Source organism: Eptesicus fuscus, chromosome 12 (genome assembly GCF_027574615.1).
Source record: "Eptesicus fuscus isolate TK198812 chromosome 12, DD_ASM_mEF_20220401, whole genome shotgun sequence".
Lineage (NCBI taxonomy): Eukaryota > Metazoa > Chordata > Mammalia > Chiroptera > Vespertilionidae > Eptesicus > Eptesicus fuscus.
In genome coordinates, this window is record NC_072484.1 from 21,053,637 (window position 1) to 21,075,065 (window position 21,429).

A 21,429-nucleotide genomic window follows, 5' to 3' on the forward strand; every position below is an offset into this window, starting at 1 on the left:
GCAGACATTTTGGGTGGCATTAATTGGAAACAAAATAGGAATGATTGACCCATTCTTTTATAAAATGGCAATTTGAATGAGAACTTACTTGCTTCTTCAGTTTACTGTAATAACTAGATTTAAAACTGGGACATGAGCACAAAATTTATTATATTCTTCGCCTCCCTTATCCCTCCCCGCTACTCAAATACAAATAGATAGTTGAGTTAAGTGGAGTGGTTAAGAGTATGGACCTTTAATCTAATTCCACCTTTCCATTTACCAGTCTGCTTAATATGGACAATATTCAGTTTCTTTAAGCTCTACTTTCCACCAGTCTCCTTACTATGGACAATATTCAATGTCTTTAAGCTCTACTTTCCACAACTATAAATGGGGACAAATAGCTACCTTCTACAAAGTTCTAGAAGATTAAATAACATAATGCATTAAATTACTTATCATAGTCCCTCATGATAACAGCTATAGCCGCTGTTTATGCTATGTGTGGCAGGCATGCTAATTCACATGATACTACAGCACTAGGAGGGGGGTGTTTTTATTATCCTCATTTTATAAAAGAGGAAACTAAAACTCAGAGAAGGTTAAATAATAATAATAGCAATATAATTTATATGACCTACTTTTACTGCATGATAATAGCTTTAATAAAATTTTACTACCAAAAAGAAGGAAACTTTTAAAATTGTTTATTTTAGGCCTGCTTAAGGTTGCTATATTTTATCCAAAGAAGTGGATAAGAGAGAGACAATTTCTGATTCTTATATCTTACCTGTTTTTATCTCAGCCCAACCAATTTCAGAAGGTTACAAAATAAGACAACTTTAGGTCATAAAATTGAGGAGAAGTAGCCCAAGGGAAATTTGCTTAGAAGAAAAAAGAGTAAGAATAAATGTTCTGGGTTTCTAAGAGGTATCCTTGTGCCCTTATTTATTTGGTGTGTGTGTGTGTGTGTGTGTGTGTGTGTGTGTGGTGTGTGTGTGTGTAGGGGGAATGGAAGGACAATGGGCTAATGTCCAGGGTTTTCAGTGAAGGAAGAATGGGCCCTTCTCCTGAGGTCATGTGTTCTCTGAGGCTTTGGCTGACCCAGCATCTGTCCCAGGCAGTGCCAGTTGAATGGCTTATCCTACAAGTCTGCCAGTTTTCTTATGAAATCCATGTGCCGAATTCCTCCTGTAGGCTTTCAGTTGCCACTCTGACCAGCCGTCTTATGTATTTAGGAAGCATAGTGTTTTCAACGGCAGTAATGTCTTTCTACTGTCTGCTATACTGGAAGTGTTGTGTTCAATTCTCAGTTTAACTTTTTATTTATTTATTATTAAAACAGCTTTATTGAGATATAACTCACATACCATACAATTCACCCATTTAAAGTGTATAACTCAATGGTTTTTAGTATGTTGACAAGATGTGTGCTACCATCAGCACATCCAATTTTTTATCCAAATCATCTTTTATGTTTCTACATTAAAGATTGCTTTAATGCAATTCCTATAGAGGATGCTTTTCTGATCTAGTATGAATTTTTTTTAACTTTCAGATTTTTTTCTTTATTGATTGAGGTATTACATATGTGTCCTTATCCCCCCATTGCCTCCTGCCTTCCCGCTGTGCCCTCACCCCCCTAGTGTCTGTGTCCATTGGTTAGGCTTATATGCATGCATACAAGTCCTTTGGTTGGTCTCTCCCCCTTCCCCTGACCCTCCCCTGCCTTCCCTCGGAGGTTTGAGGGTCTTGATTAGTTTTACTTTTAAGAGGGCTATATTCATGACAACTGGGAATGGCAACTGTGGGTCATAAGACTTCATCTCCAATTTTCCTTGGTTTTGTATTATTTCTCAAGGAGGGTGACTAGGAGAGTGGGGTGTGTGTGTGTACATTTTAAAGTCTTGAGGAACAATTCACAAATCTAGTATTCTTTGAGTGAGAAAAGAATAATCATGACTCTAGGATAGCTGTTTTTAAAAATTCAGAGGTCTTTAGGAGGAGGTTAGTGCATTTCCAGAGAATAGAACTAGTACTAGTGGGTGGAAGTTATGATAGAGCAGATATTCCTATGCAATTGAAGGAAGAACTTTTCGCCAATGGGAAGTGTCCAAAAGGGGGATATGTTCCCTTATGAGACAGTGAGCTTCTCAGATTCAGAAGTATCTGGGATATTTCATGGAGATTCCTGCTCTTGGTAGAATATTAGAGCAAATGAGTTCTGAAGTCCTTGTGAGAAAGAATAGAATGTTATAGAAAGCTAACGTTTGGTCACCATTGCCAGTCTTCTTCCTCCAGTCCTCAGAAGTGAGCTCCTAGAAAATAACAGTACTATTTTATGGGAATATCTTTTTCCTCCATCAGTCAATCTGGATGCTGAATGTATTGTCATGGCTTACCTCTTTCTTCTTTTTTAGGAACTAATTTAAATTTTTTAAAACTTTGCATTGAATTCCGCATATTGCTATGCCAGTTTAGCCATTTCCTTACTGATTGACATGTAGGTTGTTTTCAGTTTTTCATTCTCACCGAACATGTGCTATTTCACATTGTTGTATTTCTCTAGATAGCTATTTAAGGTTTTTATAAATCTGTTCTAACTAAGGAGTGGAAAATTATCAGATGTGATTTCCTTTCCAAAGGTAGAGAAGTGGTTGTGGATATTGAAGAGATGAATCCAGACATTTTGGGTAGCATAATTGGAAACAAAATAGGAATGATTGACCTATTCTTTTATAAAATCATTATAACTTACTGTGTTCCTAATGGTTTGAGACTTATAATTCTGCTCCAACACTTCACAAAGTTATTACCTTAAGCAATCTCTTTTTCCTCTTTTCTTTATACCTGGCAGAATCTAGCACAACGGTGAGCATGTACTGGGCCCTTTGGTACACAATTGTTTGCAGTTCCTATTGTTCCACCCAAGGGAGGCATGGGAAAGGTCCTCCTTAATGGGGTTTCCTAGAGCATGGCAGAAGGATCGCTGGCATCTCGCTTTCCAGGGCCCTGATGAATGTAGCTGATTCCTGGCCTCGTCCCCAGACCACTGACCTAGAGTATCTGGGAACCAAGGCTCCTGTCACCATGCTCCCCTCAAAATTTGATACACACCTAGTCTGAGAACCACTATTGTAAGGCAACCATAATTATTTCAAGGGGCCAGAAGAGCAATTAGCTGACAAATTACAATGGGGGAAGATTTTTCAGGTGAAGAAAAATTACTGTTGATAAAACTAAGAAACATTTTTTTGCTATTTTCTGAAAATTTTTAGATTATTGCAGTAGCTGAAAATATAGGTTTAGTAGTGTTAGAATGTTATTTGGATAGGTCTTATATAACCTCTGGTATTATTGCCTGGTTGTTATACATCATTACTAAATTTATTAGATGGGTGTGATTTTGTCCTCTGTTGAAAGCCAGTAATCCTGTATAATAAAACCCTAATATGCAAATAGACTGAACCACGGAACGGCCAGTCTCTATGACGTACACTGACCACCAAGGGGCAGATGCTCAATGCAGGAGTTGCTCCTTGGTGGGCACTGTGCTCCCACATGGGGAGCACCACTCAGCCAGAAGCTGGGCTCACAGCTGTTGAGCACAGCGGCGGTGGCGGGAGCCTCTCCCACCTCCGTGGCAGTGCTAAGGACCCCTCGGGGGATGTCCGACTGCCTCCGAGGGATCCTGGACTGTGAGAGGGCACCATCCGAGCTGAGGGACTCCTCCCCCACCCCCAGTGCACGAATGCCATGCACTGGGCCTCTAGTTACTTACAATATTTCTGTAATATTATATTTATCTATTTTCTTTTTTCCCAGGCTGCTCTTTATGGATGTGGCTGCTGGGCTGAAAATACTGGAGCTCATAATCCCTACTCCACAGCTGTGAGTACCTCAGGTATTTGCTGCTTTCATGGCCATTTTTCATAACTTCAACCAGGTTATTTGATGATTAAAAACAATATTTTTATGTAAGCATGTGTTAAGACACTGCACAGAAAAGAGCACTGATGCATAAAAAAATCTTTGATATTTGAATGCTTTTAAGGACCATTTCACAATATAAGTATCACAGTGTAAATGATTTCCTAACATTTCAACACAATTCTGGAGTTAACTATAACTTAATAATATCTTTATGGTTCTTTTTCTCTCAAATGACTCATGTTAGTGCCAAATTTAGATCACAGATATAAAAGTAGCAAGGCATTTCAAAACTAAGAGATATTCTCTTGAGTAAAATGTTGACATAAAACTTATAAGGTGTATTTCGAAATGTATAATTTATGACATGCAATCCTCTGCACTTTTAATAAAATGTACATTTTCTTTTTGTACCTGTATTTAAAAAGTCATTATCATTTAGAAATGAGTGTGTGTGTGTATATGTGTGTATGTGTGTGTTTGGGGGGTAGTGGTGAATTTTAATAGCAGAATGGTTGGTGTCTAGATCGAAGTTTTTATGTGCTTGTGCCAGATGTACCGAAGCCTTTTCTTTTAATGTGGTGATATGCATGGTTGACAAAATAATATTGGTTTATATTGACAAAATAGTATTGGTTTGCTTTTACCTATCAAGCTACAGCCGTAGGCCTTTCCCCCCATGACCTCAGGTTTTATTAGTAAGGAAGATTGATATGCCTGCCTCTCCTTCCATTCCCTCTTCAATTCAATGGCCTTCTTCTCATGATAACTCTTGACTCTTTCTGCAGTCTCTAATGTTGGTGGCTATTTTCTGTCTGTAGCATAGATTCTGGAATTTTTTGGTTTGTTCTGCTTCTCTGACCTGCTCTATCTTTGCCTTCTTCACAATTCTTCCCATTGCTGACAACTGCAGATTTGGGCTCCTGCTATCTTGCCTTCATCTCACTGTGTGCATTCTCTTGGTGATTTGATATTATTGCTGTGTTCCCATTTCAGCAGTTATCTCTTAGGGTATATTGGCTTCTACTCTGGACTTTTCCCTTGAGGCCCATGTGAGTCATTACCTACTTCCTGTTGGACATGTCCCTGTGGATGTTGTGTATACATATCAAATTCAGCAATCTCAACAAAATATCTTTTTCTTATTCCCACTCCTTGGCCATCTTTTTCCTGTATTCCCCATCTTTTTTATTGCCATCACTATTTTGTTCTTTGCTCAGACTTGAAATCTGGATACCATCCTCATATACTTTTGCTTCTTTTTATTTCTGCTTATCTGGCCCTGTCATTTCAGGTCCACGTTATTCTGCCTGCCTATTGTAGCAAGCAGTCTCCTGACCTAGATTCATTCCTTTTTTTTTATTTTTCTTGAATTCAGAGAGAAAGGGAGAGGGAGAGAAAGATAGAAACATCAATGATGAGAGAGAATCATTGATTGGCTGTCTCTTGCACGTCCCCTACTGGGGATTGAGCCCCCAACCTGGCATGTACCCCACCTGGAATTGAACCTGGGACCCTTCAGTCCGAAGGCTGTTACTCTATTCACTTAGTCAAACCAACTAGGGCTAGATTCATTCCTTGTATTAGTGGAAAAATTAGACTGTCAGCCACTGGTCTATCAGGTGAAGTCCAAATGCAAATTAATGTTGAGTCTAAACCTCAGTAATATAATTGGCAAAAAGTTGTTTTCAGTCTTTTAATTTTGAAGAGATGAGTTTAATATAATAATATAAGTTAATTTTTAATTTAATACTGGTAGCACATGGAAACCTATACACATAATATTTAAGAGTTAGCTTGTGCTCATAATTAAGTATGGCCCTATGTCTATGGAAAATAGTAGTATTTGAATAAACTAAAGTCTAAAATAGATAATTCATTATTTCATCTTTATTTTCTTAAAGAAGTATCAGTTTGTATTATGTGTCAGTTTTATTGTTGGTCAATATGTTGTTTAGTAAGTTGGTTTGTTGTTCTTTAAATGTTACTCTCATGTCTAGATGTTAGGAAACCTAGATTCTACATTTAATCTGAAATTCTGAGAGCCTGTGTGTGTCGTGTTGGAAAAGAAATTCAATTTCCTTGGGATATTGCAGTCTCCTCCTTTCTTTTTTAAATTGATGATATGGAAGTTGGGATAAAAACACATTTACTGGATTTGATTCTGTTAAGTAGATGGATAAATCGAAAATTGTAAAATTAAGGTATTTCCCTTTTTCCCATGGCTATTTCCTTCTTTGCCCAACTTGCATTAATTGAAGATAGTTTCATATGACTAAAGGTAAGTTTAGGTTTCCAGTTCATGACATCCATTGTAGCTTTTTAACTTGGATGCCCAGCTTACCTTGTTACATTCTTCCCAAGTTTAAGACTAACCATCATCAGCCCATAGAACCTGAAGATATTAGAGATGGTCTGCAGTTCCTTCCATCTGTGGGACTTTGTGTGATTTCTTTACCCGTATTTTTCCTGGGGCTGTTGCTATGAGGTTGACAATGGAAATACATGGTAGAGTTGGTGTTCAGGTCATAAGAAAGGTGGAGCACAGAATTTTGCAATTGTTTGGCCAAAATAAAAAAGACTTGTGCCGTAGGCTGTTGCAGAAAATCCAGAGACCTGGCCTACATTTTAGGTTTTTAGTTTTGGAAGGTGATACTTGAAAGGCAGAGGGAAGACAGTTAGTTATGGTCAGGGTAGGGCTCTCCCAGGGCCACACAGGACATGGTCATTAGCCTGAGGGATAAACTCCAGCATCTTGCTCTCATCACTGGGTGGGGAGCAATGAGTAGGGAGTGAGGAAGAGGTTAGGGTGGCAGGCACTGACCTTGCAAACTCTGACTAATGTTCTGGCCTCAGGGAAATTTGCCTAGCTAGGGAGGAGCAGAGTAGATACTTGGGTCCTTGTTCAGACTTTCACTCATTGGCTGTGACCAGTGCAAGGGATTATTTGTAAAACAGGAATAACATCTACCTTAATATTTGTGAAGATTTAATGAGTTGACATATGAAAGGTACCTAGCAAACTTCTTGGTCCTGAGTAGTAGCTCAATATTTAACTGTATTTTGTTGAATATAAGTCACCATCTTTTATAATATGCACCACTATTTAAAAAAAATACTAGTTGATTCTTTTTTTTTTTTTTTTTTTTACTATGGTAAAGACACGTAACATGAGATCTACCTTCTTTACAAATTGTTTTTACCATTTTAACCACTTAAAAAATCTAAGTATAGTTGGCATACAATTTTATATTAGTTTCAGGTGTACAAAATAGTGATTTGACATTTATATACCCTACTAAGTGATCACCACAATAAGTCTAGTAATCATCTGTCATCGTACAATATTCCTGACTACATTCCTTATGCTGTACACTATATCCTCATTTCTTATTTACTTTATAACTGGAACTTTGTACCTCTTAGTCCCCTTCACATTTTTCACCCATCCCCCTCCCCTTCTTCCCTCTGGCAACCATCAGTTTGTTCTCTGTGTTTGTGAGTCTGTTTTGTTTTGTCTGTTCTTTGATTTGTTTTTTAGATTTCACATATAAATGAAATCATACGTAATTGTCTTTTTCTATTTGACTTATTTCACGTAGCATAATACCCTCTAGGTCCACCCATGTTGTCACAAATGACAAGATTTTATTCTTTTTTATGGCTGAATAATATTCCACTGTGTGTATGTACCCCATCTTCCTTATCCATTCATCTATCAAAGGACACCTAGGTTGCTTCCATAGCTTGGCTATCCTATCTAATAAAAAAGGGAATATGCTAATAGACTGTCACACCCTCACAAAATGGCGACACCCACAGCCAATAAAGAGGAAATATGCTGACTGCCACGCCCTCACAAATGGCAGCACTCACAGCCACAAAATGGCGGCACCCAGTCTTCTCAGCCCCGCCTCATCCAGCTGGAGTCCCCCAGGCCCCTCATCCCCACCTCATCCAGCCTCAGTCCCCCAGTCCCCTCAGCCCTGCTCATCCAGCCAGAGTCCCCCAATCCCTCAGCCCCACCAGAGGGCGGCAGGCGCCGTGTGCCTCATCCAGCCAGAGTCCCCCAGTCACCTCAGCCCCGCCTCATCCAGCCTCAGTCCCCCAGTCCCCTCAGCCCTGCCTCATCCAGCTGGAGTCCCCCAGTTCCCTCAGCCCCGCCTCACCCAGTCCCTGCAGCATCCAGCCTCATCCAGCCTCAGTCCCCCAGTCCCCTCAGCCCTGCTCATCCAGCCGGAGTCCCCCAATCCCTCAGCCCCACCAGAGGGCGGCAGGCGCCGTGTGCCTCATCCAGCCAGAGTCCCCCAGTCACCTCAGCCCTGCCTCATCCAGCTGGAGTCCCCCAGTCCCCTCAGCCCCGCAGGGGAAGGCAGTTGGGGGTGATCGGGCTGGCAGGGTGGGCAGTTGGAGGCGATCGGGCAGCAGGGGAAGGCAGTTGGGGATGATCATGCCAGCAGGGGAGCAGTTAGGGGGCTATCAGGCTGGTGGGCAGAGTGGTTAGGGGCAATCAGGCAGGCAAGTGGTTAGAAGCCAGTAGTCCCGGATTGTGAGAGGGATGTCCGACTGCCGATTTAGGCCCGGGTCTAAACCGGCAGTCGGACATCCCCCGAAGGGTCCCAGATTGGAGAGGGTGCAGGCTGGGCTGAGGGACACCCCCCCTTGCATGAATTTCGTGCACCAGGCCTCTAGTTGTAAAAAATGCTGCAATGAACACAGGGGTGCATATCTCTTTTCCTATTAGTGTTTTTGTTTTCTTTGTATAAATGCCCCAAAGTGGAATTACTGGGTTACATGATAATTCTGTTTGCAATTTTTTAATGAATTTCCATATTATTTTCTATAGTGGCTGTACCAATTTACAATCCCACCAATAGTGCATGAGGGAAGGTTCTCTCTCTCTCTCTCTCTCTCTCTCTCTTTTTTTTTACATCCCCGCTACCACTTGTTATTTGTTCCTTTTTTTTTTTTTTTTTTGTAATAGCCATTTAGACAGGTATGAGGTGATATGTGGTTTCGATTTGCATTTTCCTGATGATTAGTGATGTTGAATATCTTTTCATGTGTCTGTTGGTCATCTGTATGTATTCTTTGGAGAAATATCTATTTAGGTCCTCATTTTTTAATCAGGTTGTTTTTTTGATGTTGAGTTTTATAAGTTCTACTTATATCTTGGATATTAACCCCTTATTGGATATATAATTTGCAAATACAGTTGTGTGCTACATAACTTTTCAGGCAATGATGGACCACATATACAGTAGTGATATATCATATAACCTAGTTATGTAGTAGGCTATTCCATATAGGTTTGTTTAAGTACACTTTATGAGGTTCACATAATGATGAAATTACCTAACATTGCAGTTTTCAGAATGTACCCTTTTCATTAAGTAGCATATGACTGTATTATCTCCCATTCACTAGGTTGCGTTTTCATTTTGTTGATGTTTTCCTTTGCTATGCAAAACTTTTTTTAGTTTGTTGTAGTCCCATTTGTTTATTTTTGCTTTTGTTGTCCTTGCCTGAGGAGACATATACAAAAAAATACTGTTAAGAGAAATGTCAGAAAGTTTACTGCCTATGTTTCTTTTATGAGTTTTACTAGAGGCCCAGTGCATGAAATTCATGCATGGGTAGGGTTCCTAGTGGCTGCTGGCTGCTGGCGGGGGCCTCCCTTCCCCAGCTGCCAGCCAGGGCCTCCCTTCCCTGGCTGCCTGCCACGGGCCGGGGCCTTCCTTCATTCTGCGCTGCCCCCTGGTGGTCAGCACACATCATAGTGAATGATTGAACTCCTGGTCGGTCGAACTCCTGAGGGTACACTTTGCATATTAGGTTTTGATATATATAGATGGCTTCAGGTCTTACATTGAAGTCTTTAATCTATTTTTGAGTTTATTTTTATATATGGCATAAGAAAGTGGTTTACTTTCATTTTTTTGCATATATCTGTCCAGTTTTCCCAGCATCATTTAGTGAAGACACTGGCTCTTCCCTCTTGAATGTTCTTGGCCTTCTTTGTTGTAGATCAAATGACCAGATAAGCATGGGGTTATTTCTAGGCTCTCTATTTTGTTCCATTGATCCAAATGTCTGTTTTTGTGCCAGCACCATACTGTTTTAATTACTACTTTGTAGGGTAGTTTGAAATCAGGGTGTGGGATACTATTAAAACCCTTTGCACTCGGATGTCGAGTGTGACTCGACATGGTTAGCAGTAGAATAAAGGAATCGAAAAAAGCAAGCGAGTGCAAAGGGTTAACTTTGCTTTGGCTATTCAGGTCTTTTGTGGTTCCATAAAAATTTTAGAATTATTTGTTATAGTTCTGTGAAAAATGCCATTAGTATTTTGATAGGGATTGCATTGAATCTGTAAATTGCTTTGGGTAGTGTGGACATTTTAATGCTAGTATTTTTTCCCCAATCCATGAGCATAGCATATCCTTTCATTTATTTGTGTTGTCTTCAATTTCTTTTATTAATTTCTTATTGTTTTCAGAGTACAGGTTTTTCACCTTCTTAATTAAATTTATTTTATTCTTTTTGATGCAGTTGTAAATGAGACTCTTTCCTTAATTTCTACTTCTGATAGTTTATTATTGTGATAGGAACACAACAGATTTCTGTATACTAGTATTAATTTTGTATCCTTACAGAATTCATTTGTTCTAATTTTTGTGTGGAGTCTTTAGGGTTTACTTATTTATTTATTTTAATTTAATAAATCTTTATTGTTCAGATTATTACAATTGTTCCTCTTTCCCCCCACATAGCTCCCCTCCACCAGGTTCCTACTCCACCCTCTGCCCTTACCTCCTCCCCACTGTCCTCATCCCATAGGTGTACGCTTTTTGTCCAGTCTCTTTCCGCACCCCCCACTCTCCTTTTTCCCCAAGAATTGTCAGTCCACTCCCTTTCTATGCCCCTGATTCTATTATATTCACCAGTTTATTCTGTTCATCAGATTTTTTATTCCCTTGGTTTTTAGATTCACTTGTTGATAGATACGTATTTGTTGTTCATAATTTTTATCTATCTTTTTCTTCTTCTTCCTCTTCTTAAAGAATACCTTTCAGCATTTCATATAATTCTGGTTTGGTGGTGATGAACTCCTTTAGCTTTTTCTTATCTGTGAAGCTCTTTATCTGACCTTCAATTCTGAATGATAGCTTTGCTGGGTAGAGTAATCTTGGTTGTAGTTTCTTGCTATTCATCACTTTGAATATTTCTTGCCACTCCCGTCTGGCCTGCATAGTTTCTGTTGAGAAATCAGCTGACAATCGTATGGGTGCTCCCTTGCAGGTAACTAACTGTTTTTCTCCTGCTGCTTTTAATATTCTCTCTTTGTCTTTTGCTCTTGGCATTTTAATTATGATGTGTCTTGGTGTGGTCCCCTTTGGATTCCTTTTGTTTGGGGTTCTGTGCGCTTCCTGGACTTGTAAGTCTATTTCTTTCACCAGGTGGGGGAAATTTTCAGTCACTATTTCTTCAACTAGGTTTTCAGTATCTTGCTCTCTCTCTTCTTCTGGGACCCCCATAATTCGGATGTTGGTACGCTTGAAGTTGTCCCAGAGGCTTCTTACACTATCTTCAACTTTTTGGATTCTTTTTTCTTTTTGCTTTTCTGGTTGAGTGTTTTTTTCTTCTTTGTATTCCAAATCTTTGACTTGTTTCTTGCAATCCTCTAGTCTGCTTTTAGGTCTCTGTATAATATTTTCTATTTCAGTCAGTGTATGCTTAATTTCTAGTTGATCCTTTTTCATATCCTCGAGGGTCTCGTTAAATTTATCGGCCTTTTCTAGGATTCTTGAAAAACCTTATAACCGTGGTTTTGAACTCTATATCCAGTCGTTTACTTTCCTCCATTTCCTTCATTTGTGGCCTGCCTCTTTGTCTCCACATTTTGGCTGCTTCCCTGAGTTGATGGAGTGGCTTCATGTGCTAGGTGTGCTAGTAGGGCCTAGTGGCTCAGCCTCCCCAGTTACCTGAGGTGGACACTCTTGGTGTGCCCCTTTGTGGGCTGTGTGTGCAGTCTTGTTGTAGTTAGGCCTCGATGTTGTTAGTATCACTGGGGGAGTTGACCTCCAGGCCAATTAGCTGTGAGGATCAGCTGTGTCTCTTCTGGGAGAGCTTCTGTGCTCAGCTTGAATGGGGCGGAGTCTCAGGGCTGAGCAGACATCCTTGGCTTCCCGTCAGCCGCACCCTACGAGACCCTTGTGTCTCAGTGTCCCGCGGCAATGGCTGCACGTACCTGTGAGAAAAGGCTGCCCTGAGTTTCGCCCGCTGCCAGACAGTCTAGTTTCTCCCCGAATGAGTCTGGGTACTCAAAGCCTCACCCGGAACTGGATTTCAGTGCAGTCGGGAGGTTTTGTTTCCCTCCTGAATGAGAAAGCTAGCCGCGTGCTTGCTGCCCGCCCTCTCTGAGCGCCGCGAGTAAGCCAGCTGCGTTTTCAGCCGCCCGCCCTTTTCGCACACGTGGGTCTCCGCACCTGTCCTCCACAGCTCCTCTGGGTCACAGTGTCCTTTTATCTTTCCTTCTAGTTGTAGAATTTCCACTCAACCAGCTTTCTGGTGGTTCTGCATGATGTCCGCTCTGTCTTCCAGTTGCAGTTTTGAAATTGTTGTGCGAGGCAGCAGTATATGTGTTTACCTATGTCGCCATCTTGGTTTCTCCCTCTTTAGGGTTTTTTATTTATAATATTACTAGAGGCCTGGTGCACAACATTTGTGCACTGGGGAGGGGTCCCTCAGCCCGGTCTGCACCCTCTTGCAGTCTGGGACCCCTTGGGGGATGTCCGACTGCTGCAGAGGTGGAAGGGGCTCCCGCCACCGCTGCTGCGCTCACCAGCTGTGAGCCTGGCGGCTGGCTGAGTGGTGTTCCCCCTGTAGGAGCGCACTGACCACAGGGGGCAGTTCCTGCATTGAGCGTCTGCCCCCTGGTGGTCAGTGCATGTCAAAGCAACCAGTTGTTCCGCCATTCAATCAGTTTATTAGCCTTTTATTATATAGGATGTCATCTGCAAATTGTGACCATTTTACTTTTCCTTTCCAATTTGGATGCCTTGTATTTCTTTTTCTTGTCTGATTGCTGTGGCTAGAGCAATACTGCGTTGAACAAAAGTGGTGAGAGTGGGCATTCATGTCTTGATTCTGATCTTAGAGGAAAAACTTACAGCTTTTTACCACTGAGTATGATGAGTGGGTTTGTCATATGTAGCCTTTATTGTGTTCAGGTATATTTCCTCTATACACACTTTGTTAAGAGGTTTTATCTTAAATAGATATTGACTATGGTCAAATGCATTTTCTATTGATACTATAATATGATTTTTGTCCTTTGTTTTGTTAATGTGGTGTATCATGTTGAGTGATTTGTGGGTATTCAACCATCCTTGCATCCCTGGAATATATCCCACTTGATCAGGTTTATGATCCTTTTAATATATTGTTGAATTCTGTTTGCTAATATTTGTTGAGGATATTGCATCTATGTTCATCAGTGATATTGGCCCATAATTTTCATTTTTTGTAGTATCTGTCTGGTTTTGGTATTGGAGTAATGCTGGCCTTTTAGAATGAATTTGGAAACATATCTTAATCTTTAAATTTTTGGAATAGTTTGAGAGGCTAGTTATTAATTCTTTTTTAAATTTTTGGTAGAATTTACCTGTAAAGCCTGATCCTGAACTTTTGTTTGTTGAGAGTTTTTGATTACTGATTCAATTTTGTTACTGTTAATTAGTCTGTTTGGATTTCAGTTTGTTCCCCAGTTAGTCTTGGAAGATTGTATGTTTATAGGAATTTATCCAGTTCTTCTATGTTATCTAATTTGTTTTGCATAATTGTTTATAATATTCTCAAGATCTTTTGTGTTTCTGTGGTGTTGGTTGTAACTTCTCTTTCATGTTTGATTTTATTTATTTGGGCCCTCTCTTTTCTTCTTGATGAGTATGACTACAGTTCTTCTCAATATTGTTTATCTTTACAAAGGACAAGCCTAATTTCATTGATCTTTTCTATTTTTTAAATTTCTATTTTGTTTATTTCCACTCTGATTGTTATTTTCTTTTTTCTACTAACTTTGAGCTTTGTTCTTTTTCTTTTTTCTATTTCTTTTAGGTGTAACCTTAGAATTTTTGAGATTTTTCTTGTTTATAGAAGTAGTCATGTATTACTATAAACTTCCCTCTTAGACCTGCTTTTGCTCTTTCCCATAGATTTTGAAACATTGTTGTTCCATTTTCAGTTGTCTCAAGGTATTGTTTACTTTCTATTTGATTTATTCATTGATCCATTGGTTGTTTAGTAGCATGTTGTTTAGCCTCCGCATGTTTGTGTTTTTCCAGTTTTCTTTTTGTATTTGATTTCTAATTTCATACTGTTGTGTTCGGAAAAGATTCTTGTTGTGATTTCAGTCTTTTTAAATTTATTGAGACCTGCTTTGTGGCCTAACATGTGCTCTATCCTGGAGAATGTTTTATGTTCACTTGAACAGAATGTGTATTCTGCTGTTCTTCTATGGACTGTTCTATTAAGACCTTCTGACCTAATGTGTCATTTAAGGCCACAGTTTCTTTTTTGGTTTTCTGTCTGGATGACCTATTCATTGATGAAAGTGGGATGTTATTGTAATATTGTATTACTTTCAATTTCTCCCATTATGTCTGTTAATGATTATTTTATATATTTAGGTACTCCTAAGTCGGTTGTTTAGATATTTACAAGCTTTATATCTTCTTTTTGGATTGATTCCTTTATCATTATGAAATGTCCTTTTTTGTTTCTTGTCTTAGTCTTTGTTTTAGTCTATTTTGTATGATATAAATATTGCTACCCCAGTTTTCGTTTTGTTTACATTTGCATTAAAAATCTTTTCTAATCACTTCACTTTCAGTGTGTGTGTGTGTGTGTGTGTGTGAATCTGAAATGAGTCTCTAATAGGCAATATATGGGTCTCACCTTTTTATTCATCCAGCCACCCTATGCCTTTTGATTGGAGCATTTAGTCCATTTACATTTAAAGTAATTATTGATAGGTATATCCTCATTGACATTTTGTTAATTGTTATCTGGTTGTTTTTTAGTCCTTTTCTTACTCTTGTGATATCATGACTTTTTTTTTTTTTTTTTTTTTTTTTTGGTGTTGTGTTTAGATTCCTTTCTCTTTACTTTTTGTGTATGTATTAGATTTTTGGTCTGTGATGATCATTATTATCAGCTTTTTGGTTTGAAAATAATTTGTTTCAAGTTTTCTTTAAGTGGTGACATAAGCTCTTGAAGAAAGGGAGGTCTGTGGGTATATTTGTGTCTACTGAATGCCTGGCACAGGGCCTTGCATTTAGTAAGTGCTTAATAGACAAATTAAATTAAGATGTGCATATGTATGGACAACAATATTGTATTATAATTATTAAACTTGCTAAGTGACTAGAATTTAATTACTCCAACCATTAAAAAGAAAGGATAATTATGTAATGTGATAGTGATGTTAATTATTGCTACAAGGCCAATCACATTATAATATATAAATGTATCAGATTAATATGTTATACACCTTAAATTTACACAATGTTATATATCAAATATATTTTAAATAAAAAAGGAAATGCATATGTGATTCCTCCCTCTTCCAAAAGGTTGCTTGTTTTTTCAAAAAGATTATTTACCATGAAATTTATTTAAATAGCATTTAAAAATTTGATTTAATTTGCCAAAACTATATTTAGACAGTTTTTCAGTAACACCTCATATGCATAATGTAAGATACATCTGTGGTCTCTCACTGGCTATGGAAAGGTAGAATAGATTGATAATTAGAAGGTCAGAAGGAGGAAAACAGAAGGAGGTTGAATTTATGCTCCAGATGACCTTAACATTGGTATTTTATTACTTGTTTTTGCAGTCTCTTTTATTTTTAAAGAGAAACAATGAGTCCAGGGGTTAAAAATGACAGCTGACTGGAGATCAGGAGAAGTAGGCTTCAGTTCCCCTTCTTGAAAGTGTACTGGCATGAAGGAAGGACTGCTACTTTGCTTCTGGTCTGAGGCCCAGTGATGTCTGATTTTCTAGGTCTTTTATTTTCCAGGTCTTGGCTCTGGGTAGTCCTAGAAACCTGAGATCTGTGAGGGTGTGGCCATGGCTTACCAGGAGCATGTTTAAAGGTGGGTGAATTAAAAGTGCCATAGAATGAGACCAGGCTTTTGCCTTAATATTTCTGAGGCAGTGATTGGGAAGTTTGTCATCCCTTCTTGGTTTTTCAACCTAACAGCCACAGGTTTTCCTCTGCCCCTCTGCGGGAGATTATCTAATAAGGCTTTGCTGCAAAACTTTTTCCCAGGGACCTTTATCAGGAGGGCGCAAAGCAGCCTTCCTTGTGGGAGTGGAGTCACGTGACAGAAGAGCCAGTGGGAGACCATTGCTGAGACATTTTCATGTGCCATGTGGTCATTGCTTTCTGGGGCCTAGAGGCAATGGGAAGGCAGGCAGGAATCCGTGTTTTTGCTTCCTTTCTAGAAGTAACTGTTTCTTCTCCTTAGTTCTCCTGTGTGTCACGAGCATTTTTGATGGCTTTGTCTCTTGAGTATTGGCTTGAATAAAGCCCTGTTCTACTCAGACTCAGTGTGTAGGTCACCTAAGTGGTTTAGCCTCCCTTTCAATTTTTTTCCCTGTTTTATAGCAACCCTTCAGAGTGAAACTTCAAGGGGTTGTCTGCACTTGAGGTTCTTTTTTTTCTCAGTTCTCTCCTCTAATTTACTCTTCCTCAGTTAGGTCTTTTCCTCCACCACTCCACCAGTCTGTTCTTGTCAAGATGAACAATAACCTTTAGAATCCAGTGCTCATTTCTTAGTCCTGTAAAGCAGCATTTGACACAGTTGCTTGAATGACTTGCTCCCCCTGGAAATACTCACCTTGATAGACTTCCAGGATACCATATTCCCTGGCTTCTTCCCACCTCACTGGCTGCTCCTTCTCAGTCTTTCTTTTCTTTTAATGTTGCTCATCTCCCTGACCTCTCAATGTTGGCCTAGTTCTTGAATTTTTCTCTTTTTGTGTACCCACATGCTTTGGTATTATCATCCAGTCTAATGGGCCAAGTACCATATACTAGTATATGCTGACTTCCACATTTTTTTCTCCAACCTGGGCCTCTCCCCTGATCTCAGTTATTCCTCTGCTTGTTCAAAGTCTGCACTTAATTGTCTAACAGACATCACATATTTAGCATGTCCAAATATGAGCACTTGATCTTCCCCGCCCTTTTCCCACCTGCTTCTCTTGCAGTCTTTCCACACAGCAAATGGCAACTCCAGCCTCCCAGTGGCTCAGGCCAAAATCTTGGAGTCATGCTTGACCTTGACACTCTTCTTTTATATCTCACCCACATCCAAAGCAACAACAAACCCAACAAAAAACAACAAGTTTTCTTCTTAGCAACTCCACTACTACCAACAGATTTAAAGTGCTATCACCTGTAATCGGGATTATTGCAGTAGACCCTAGCTGGCCTCTTGTTTTTTGACATTTGCCCTTTATTCAATTCTCAACACAGGAATTGGTGTTCAAACCTAAGTCAAATCATGTGTTATACCTCCACTTTGAACTGTCCAACTGCTTCCCACCTTACCCAAAGGAAAAGGCAAAGTCCTCATGAAGGGCCTACGAGGCCTTTTATGAAGTGCTCCTCTCCTTCCCCTTGGACTTCAGCACTTGCTTTTCTTCCTTTACTCATTCAGTTTTAGTTATATTGGCTGCTTTGATGTACTTCATACATGCCAGGCCTGCTCCCACCGTAGGATCTTTGCTTGAGTTGCTCCCTTCCCCTTTAGCTCTCTGCCCTTAGTATCTCAAGCCCCTGCCCCTGACCTCATCAACTCTTTATTCGGAAAATTCATTTGCTCACTGACATCTTCTCTGACCGCCTTACTTAAACATGTAAATCTTCTCTCAGACAACATTTCCTCCCCTCCTTCCATGTTTTATTTTTCCCCATAGCATATCTTACTGTCTAATATTTATTGCTTTTATGTATTTGTTTTTCTTTATTTTCTACCCCACTCTACTATGAAATTCCATGAGATGGAATTTTCATCAGTTTTCTTCATTGATATGTGGATGATACTCATAAGATAGCAACCCTGATGTTTATTGAATGAATTGATGTGAATGAAATATGAACAAATAAATACATTCAGGTGGTGTCTGACTCACCTCGGGCTACTATAACAAAATAGCATAGACTGTGTAGCTTAAATAACAGATGTTCTCAGCTCTAGAGGCTGGGAAGACCAAAATTATGGTGTCCACAGATTCGGTGTTTGGTTAGGGCTCTCTTCTATGGTAGGAACCTATTAAGGGTGTTGCAAAATAAGTATCTGGCAAAAAAAAAAAAACACACACACACCTTTTTTGCTGTGTCCTTACTTAGCAGGCACGGAGAGCACTCTGGTCTCTCTTTCTCTTCTTATAAGAACATTAATTCCATTATGAGGTCCCCACCCTCATGATCTCATCTTACCTTCCCCAAAATACCATCACATGGGTTTAGGGCTTTAACATAGGAATGTATTTGGGGTTGGGTTGGGGGGGCAGACATTCAGTTTATAACAGTTGGAGTGAACTAGTTCAAGTCCAGGTGAGTCAGGGCTGAGAGGAAGTTAAGGTAAGGGTTGAAAGTGGTGTGTTCTGATGAGAACAGAGGATACCTGGGACGTAATTTGGGATGTTATGTGGTGGTCTCAATGAAGTATTTAACTTTTCTTTTGTATAAAGTGGGGACTCTTTATGCTCATTCTTTGGAAGATAGATGAAGACAGATAGATAAGTCTTCCCCGAGGATGCTCTGGAATGATGAGCAATGATTCAGACAATGAGAGGCAAAAATTGGTCAAGGAGGTAAATGCATTGCTGTTAGTTCTATTGGAATCCCGACTCTTCAGGCCCATTCTGGTTCCTTTATCTGCCTCATTAGGCAGTGCTGTTTCTCACTTACATGGCTGACACGGTGGCTTCTCAGAAGCTTTCTATCCTTATGAAATAAACTTTCATAATCTTGTCACACTCAGTAAGATTCTTAGGGGGCTCAGGGTAAGGAGCAGCCACTTAAGTTGAAATAATTTGGGATATAATATATAATATATAGGGTTGGGAATAAAGGGAAATCTTTATTATTATTTGTGAATTATGATTTCTAGCTATAGAGCATAGATAAAACTGTGACATTTGTAAACATCCTCTTAATAGCACTTCACTCTTTGAACTGTTTAGTTAGTAAGGGTGGAGATGAAATATTATTTATTTACAGATAACAGAGCATATAAAGTGTCAGCACTTTTTCAAGAACTGAAGTGATTATCTGGGACAGGATTTCTATTCAGAAACTGTAGCTTACTCTAATTAGGTCATTTCATATCTATAATATATAATAATATTAATACATTATTTCCCTACTTTTTACATAACTAAAATCATTGATGGTCCAAAATAAAGTAGAATTCTGAATTATGCTAGGTAATTCCTGGGAATTCAGTTCAGTGTGACAGCTTTGGTTATCATGTATCTTAGAGATTTTATTTTTATTAACGTAGGTATAACCCTGAGTGAGGCTCTGCTGCATCCATGTACTTAGGGGTCATCTGCAGGCACCTCAGTGCATCCGATGGCTTGAGTTGTTGCAGCCATCAGTACCTCTTCCTTCTTGCCGCACACCCTGTCCCCAAAGTCCCACCCAAACTGGTGGCCTTTAAATTTAGCCCCAGCCACCAAGCTCACAGACTCACTGAAATGCCTCCAGCACCCCAGAAGAGCTCAGGGTTTCATGAGGAAAAGTAGGTCTTTCTCTGAAAGAGATTGTAGACCTGGGTTATAGTGCATCAAATGAACCCCAAGATGTTCTTTTGATGTTTGTACTTTCTCAGAATTCTTTTTTTTTTTTTTTTGCCAGATACTTATTTTGCATTGCTTTGTTGTTGTTTGGTGAAAGAACAGACTTCTAACTTAAAAACACAAGGTGAAGAGATGGTAGAAACAGAAGCATAAGGTCAAGTGATGGGTTAAAACGCCAACGCTATGATCCTTAATGTAATTCTCCCTTTGATTGTTCTCACTTGAAAGAATGCCTTTCCTCTCTATTGTCGAGCACTACCTGCTGTCAGTTGGAGAGGGAGTTAAGTTGAGCAACTTGTCAAAGACTTTCTAAGCTCCCTTCATATGGTTCACAGAAACAGAACTGGATTTTCATTTCTTCTCTCATTCAACAGGAGTCCCTTTCATGTTTGAAAATTGAAAACGCGTGTTTTTCTGTGTGGAGCGAGGATGTGAGTGCCCTGTGGCACACCTGTTTCTAATTTCCTGACTTGAAAGCAGAACCCATCAAAAGGAGCAGAAAAACAATTTCTTTCTGACACGCTGCTTCGTGTTCCTTACCGGACTGAAGGCCTTCATGGCTTTGCCATCTTAGTTCCTTCTTTAGAAGGTTCTTGTTAGAGGCAGAGTTCACTGAATACAAGCAGTGCATTTTATAGCACAGGGCTGTTCTGGGTATTATTTTGTTGTGGTGGTTCTTTTCAGCTCAGGAAATTTACTTGAAATAAGATTAAAAAACACACACATAGAAAAGTCTTAAAATATTTAAATGTAAGATTTAGTGGGGCAGTATATGTTGAAAGAGTGTATGGAAGCTGATCAGTGAGCCCATTGGCCAGGACTAGGGTTCGGTTGAGCATATGAATGTTTAAATTCCAGAGCACTGTTTAACATAAATCAAATATTTCCAATGCATTACTTCAGATTTGTGTGTACTTTAAAGTCTTGCCGGCTTAAATGACTGTGAGACACACTATGTTGACTTGGAGATTTGTAAATTGATAATTTGTTACTATGAAAGTTGTACATGGTATAACTCGTCACTTTCTGAAGGCACACAGTATACTAGTATATGATGTTGGAAGCTGTTATGAAAAAAACTGATGCCCAGGAGATTCAGGGCTTTAGCTCTCAGTGCTTGAAGTGTGGACCTTCAGTTCCTATCACAATTCTCCTGGACATTTGCTGTGTAAGGGGCATGATTCTTTATACCCAAACTTTGGTTTTGGCTTCCTATTTTTGAGACTTATTTGGGATAATAATCTTAGTGGACTATCTTCAGAAACAGTTTCTCAGGCCATTTTTTTAAAAACATGTACTTTTCTCTTATACTTTAGTATGTCAGAATCACCTGTTAAAATGTAGATCATGAGCCAGGGAATCTGGGAGGGGCCTGGGGTTCTGCATTTTTCAAAGCTCCCAGGAGGTTCCAGTGCTGCTGTTCTATAGATCACACTTTAAGTAGCAGGGCATTTCCATGGACAAAGCGGCCTGTCCTCAGCTGTGCCTTGCCTATAACACTCAGTCCATACAACTGACCAGTCTCTTCTGACATTGTGTTTTGGTGAATCTAAAGCTGAGGAAATCTGGCGTATATCCTTGACCCTAGATATTCCTGAGAGCATTAACAGATATGTTAATAAGTGACCACATGGG

The 21,429-nt window shown here is 39.5% G+C and overlaps 1 protein-coding gene across 1 annotated transcript in view; it reads left to right on the forward strand.

Moving 5' to 3' along the window:
* The window catches only part of TASP1 (taspase 1), a 257,842-nt gene that overhangs the window by 129,959 nt on the left and 106,454 nt on the right, over nucleotides 1-21,429 (forward strand). Inside the window, exon 10 of the mRNA XM_008141100.3 lies at nucleotides 3,808-3,886. Within this exon, the coding sequence (XP_008139322.1) occupies nucleotides 3,808-3,886 (79 nt within the window). The remainder of the gene's footprint in view (nucleotides 1-3,807; nucleotides 3,887-21,429) is intronic.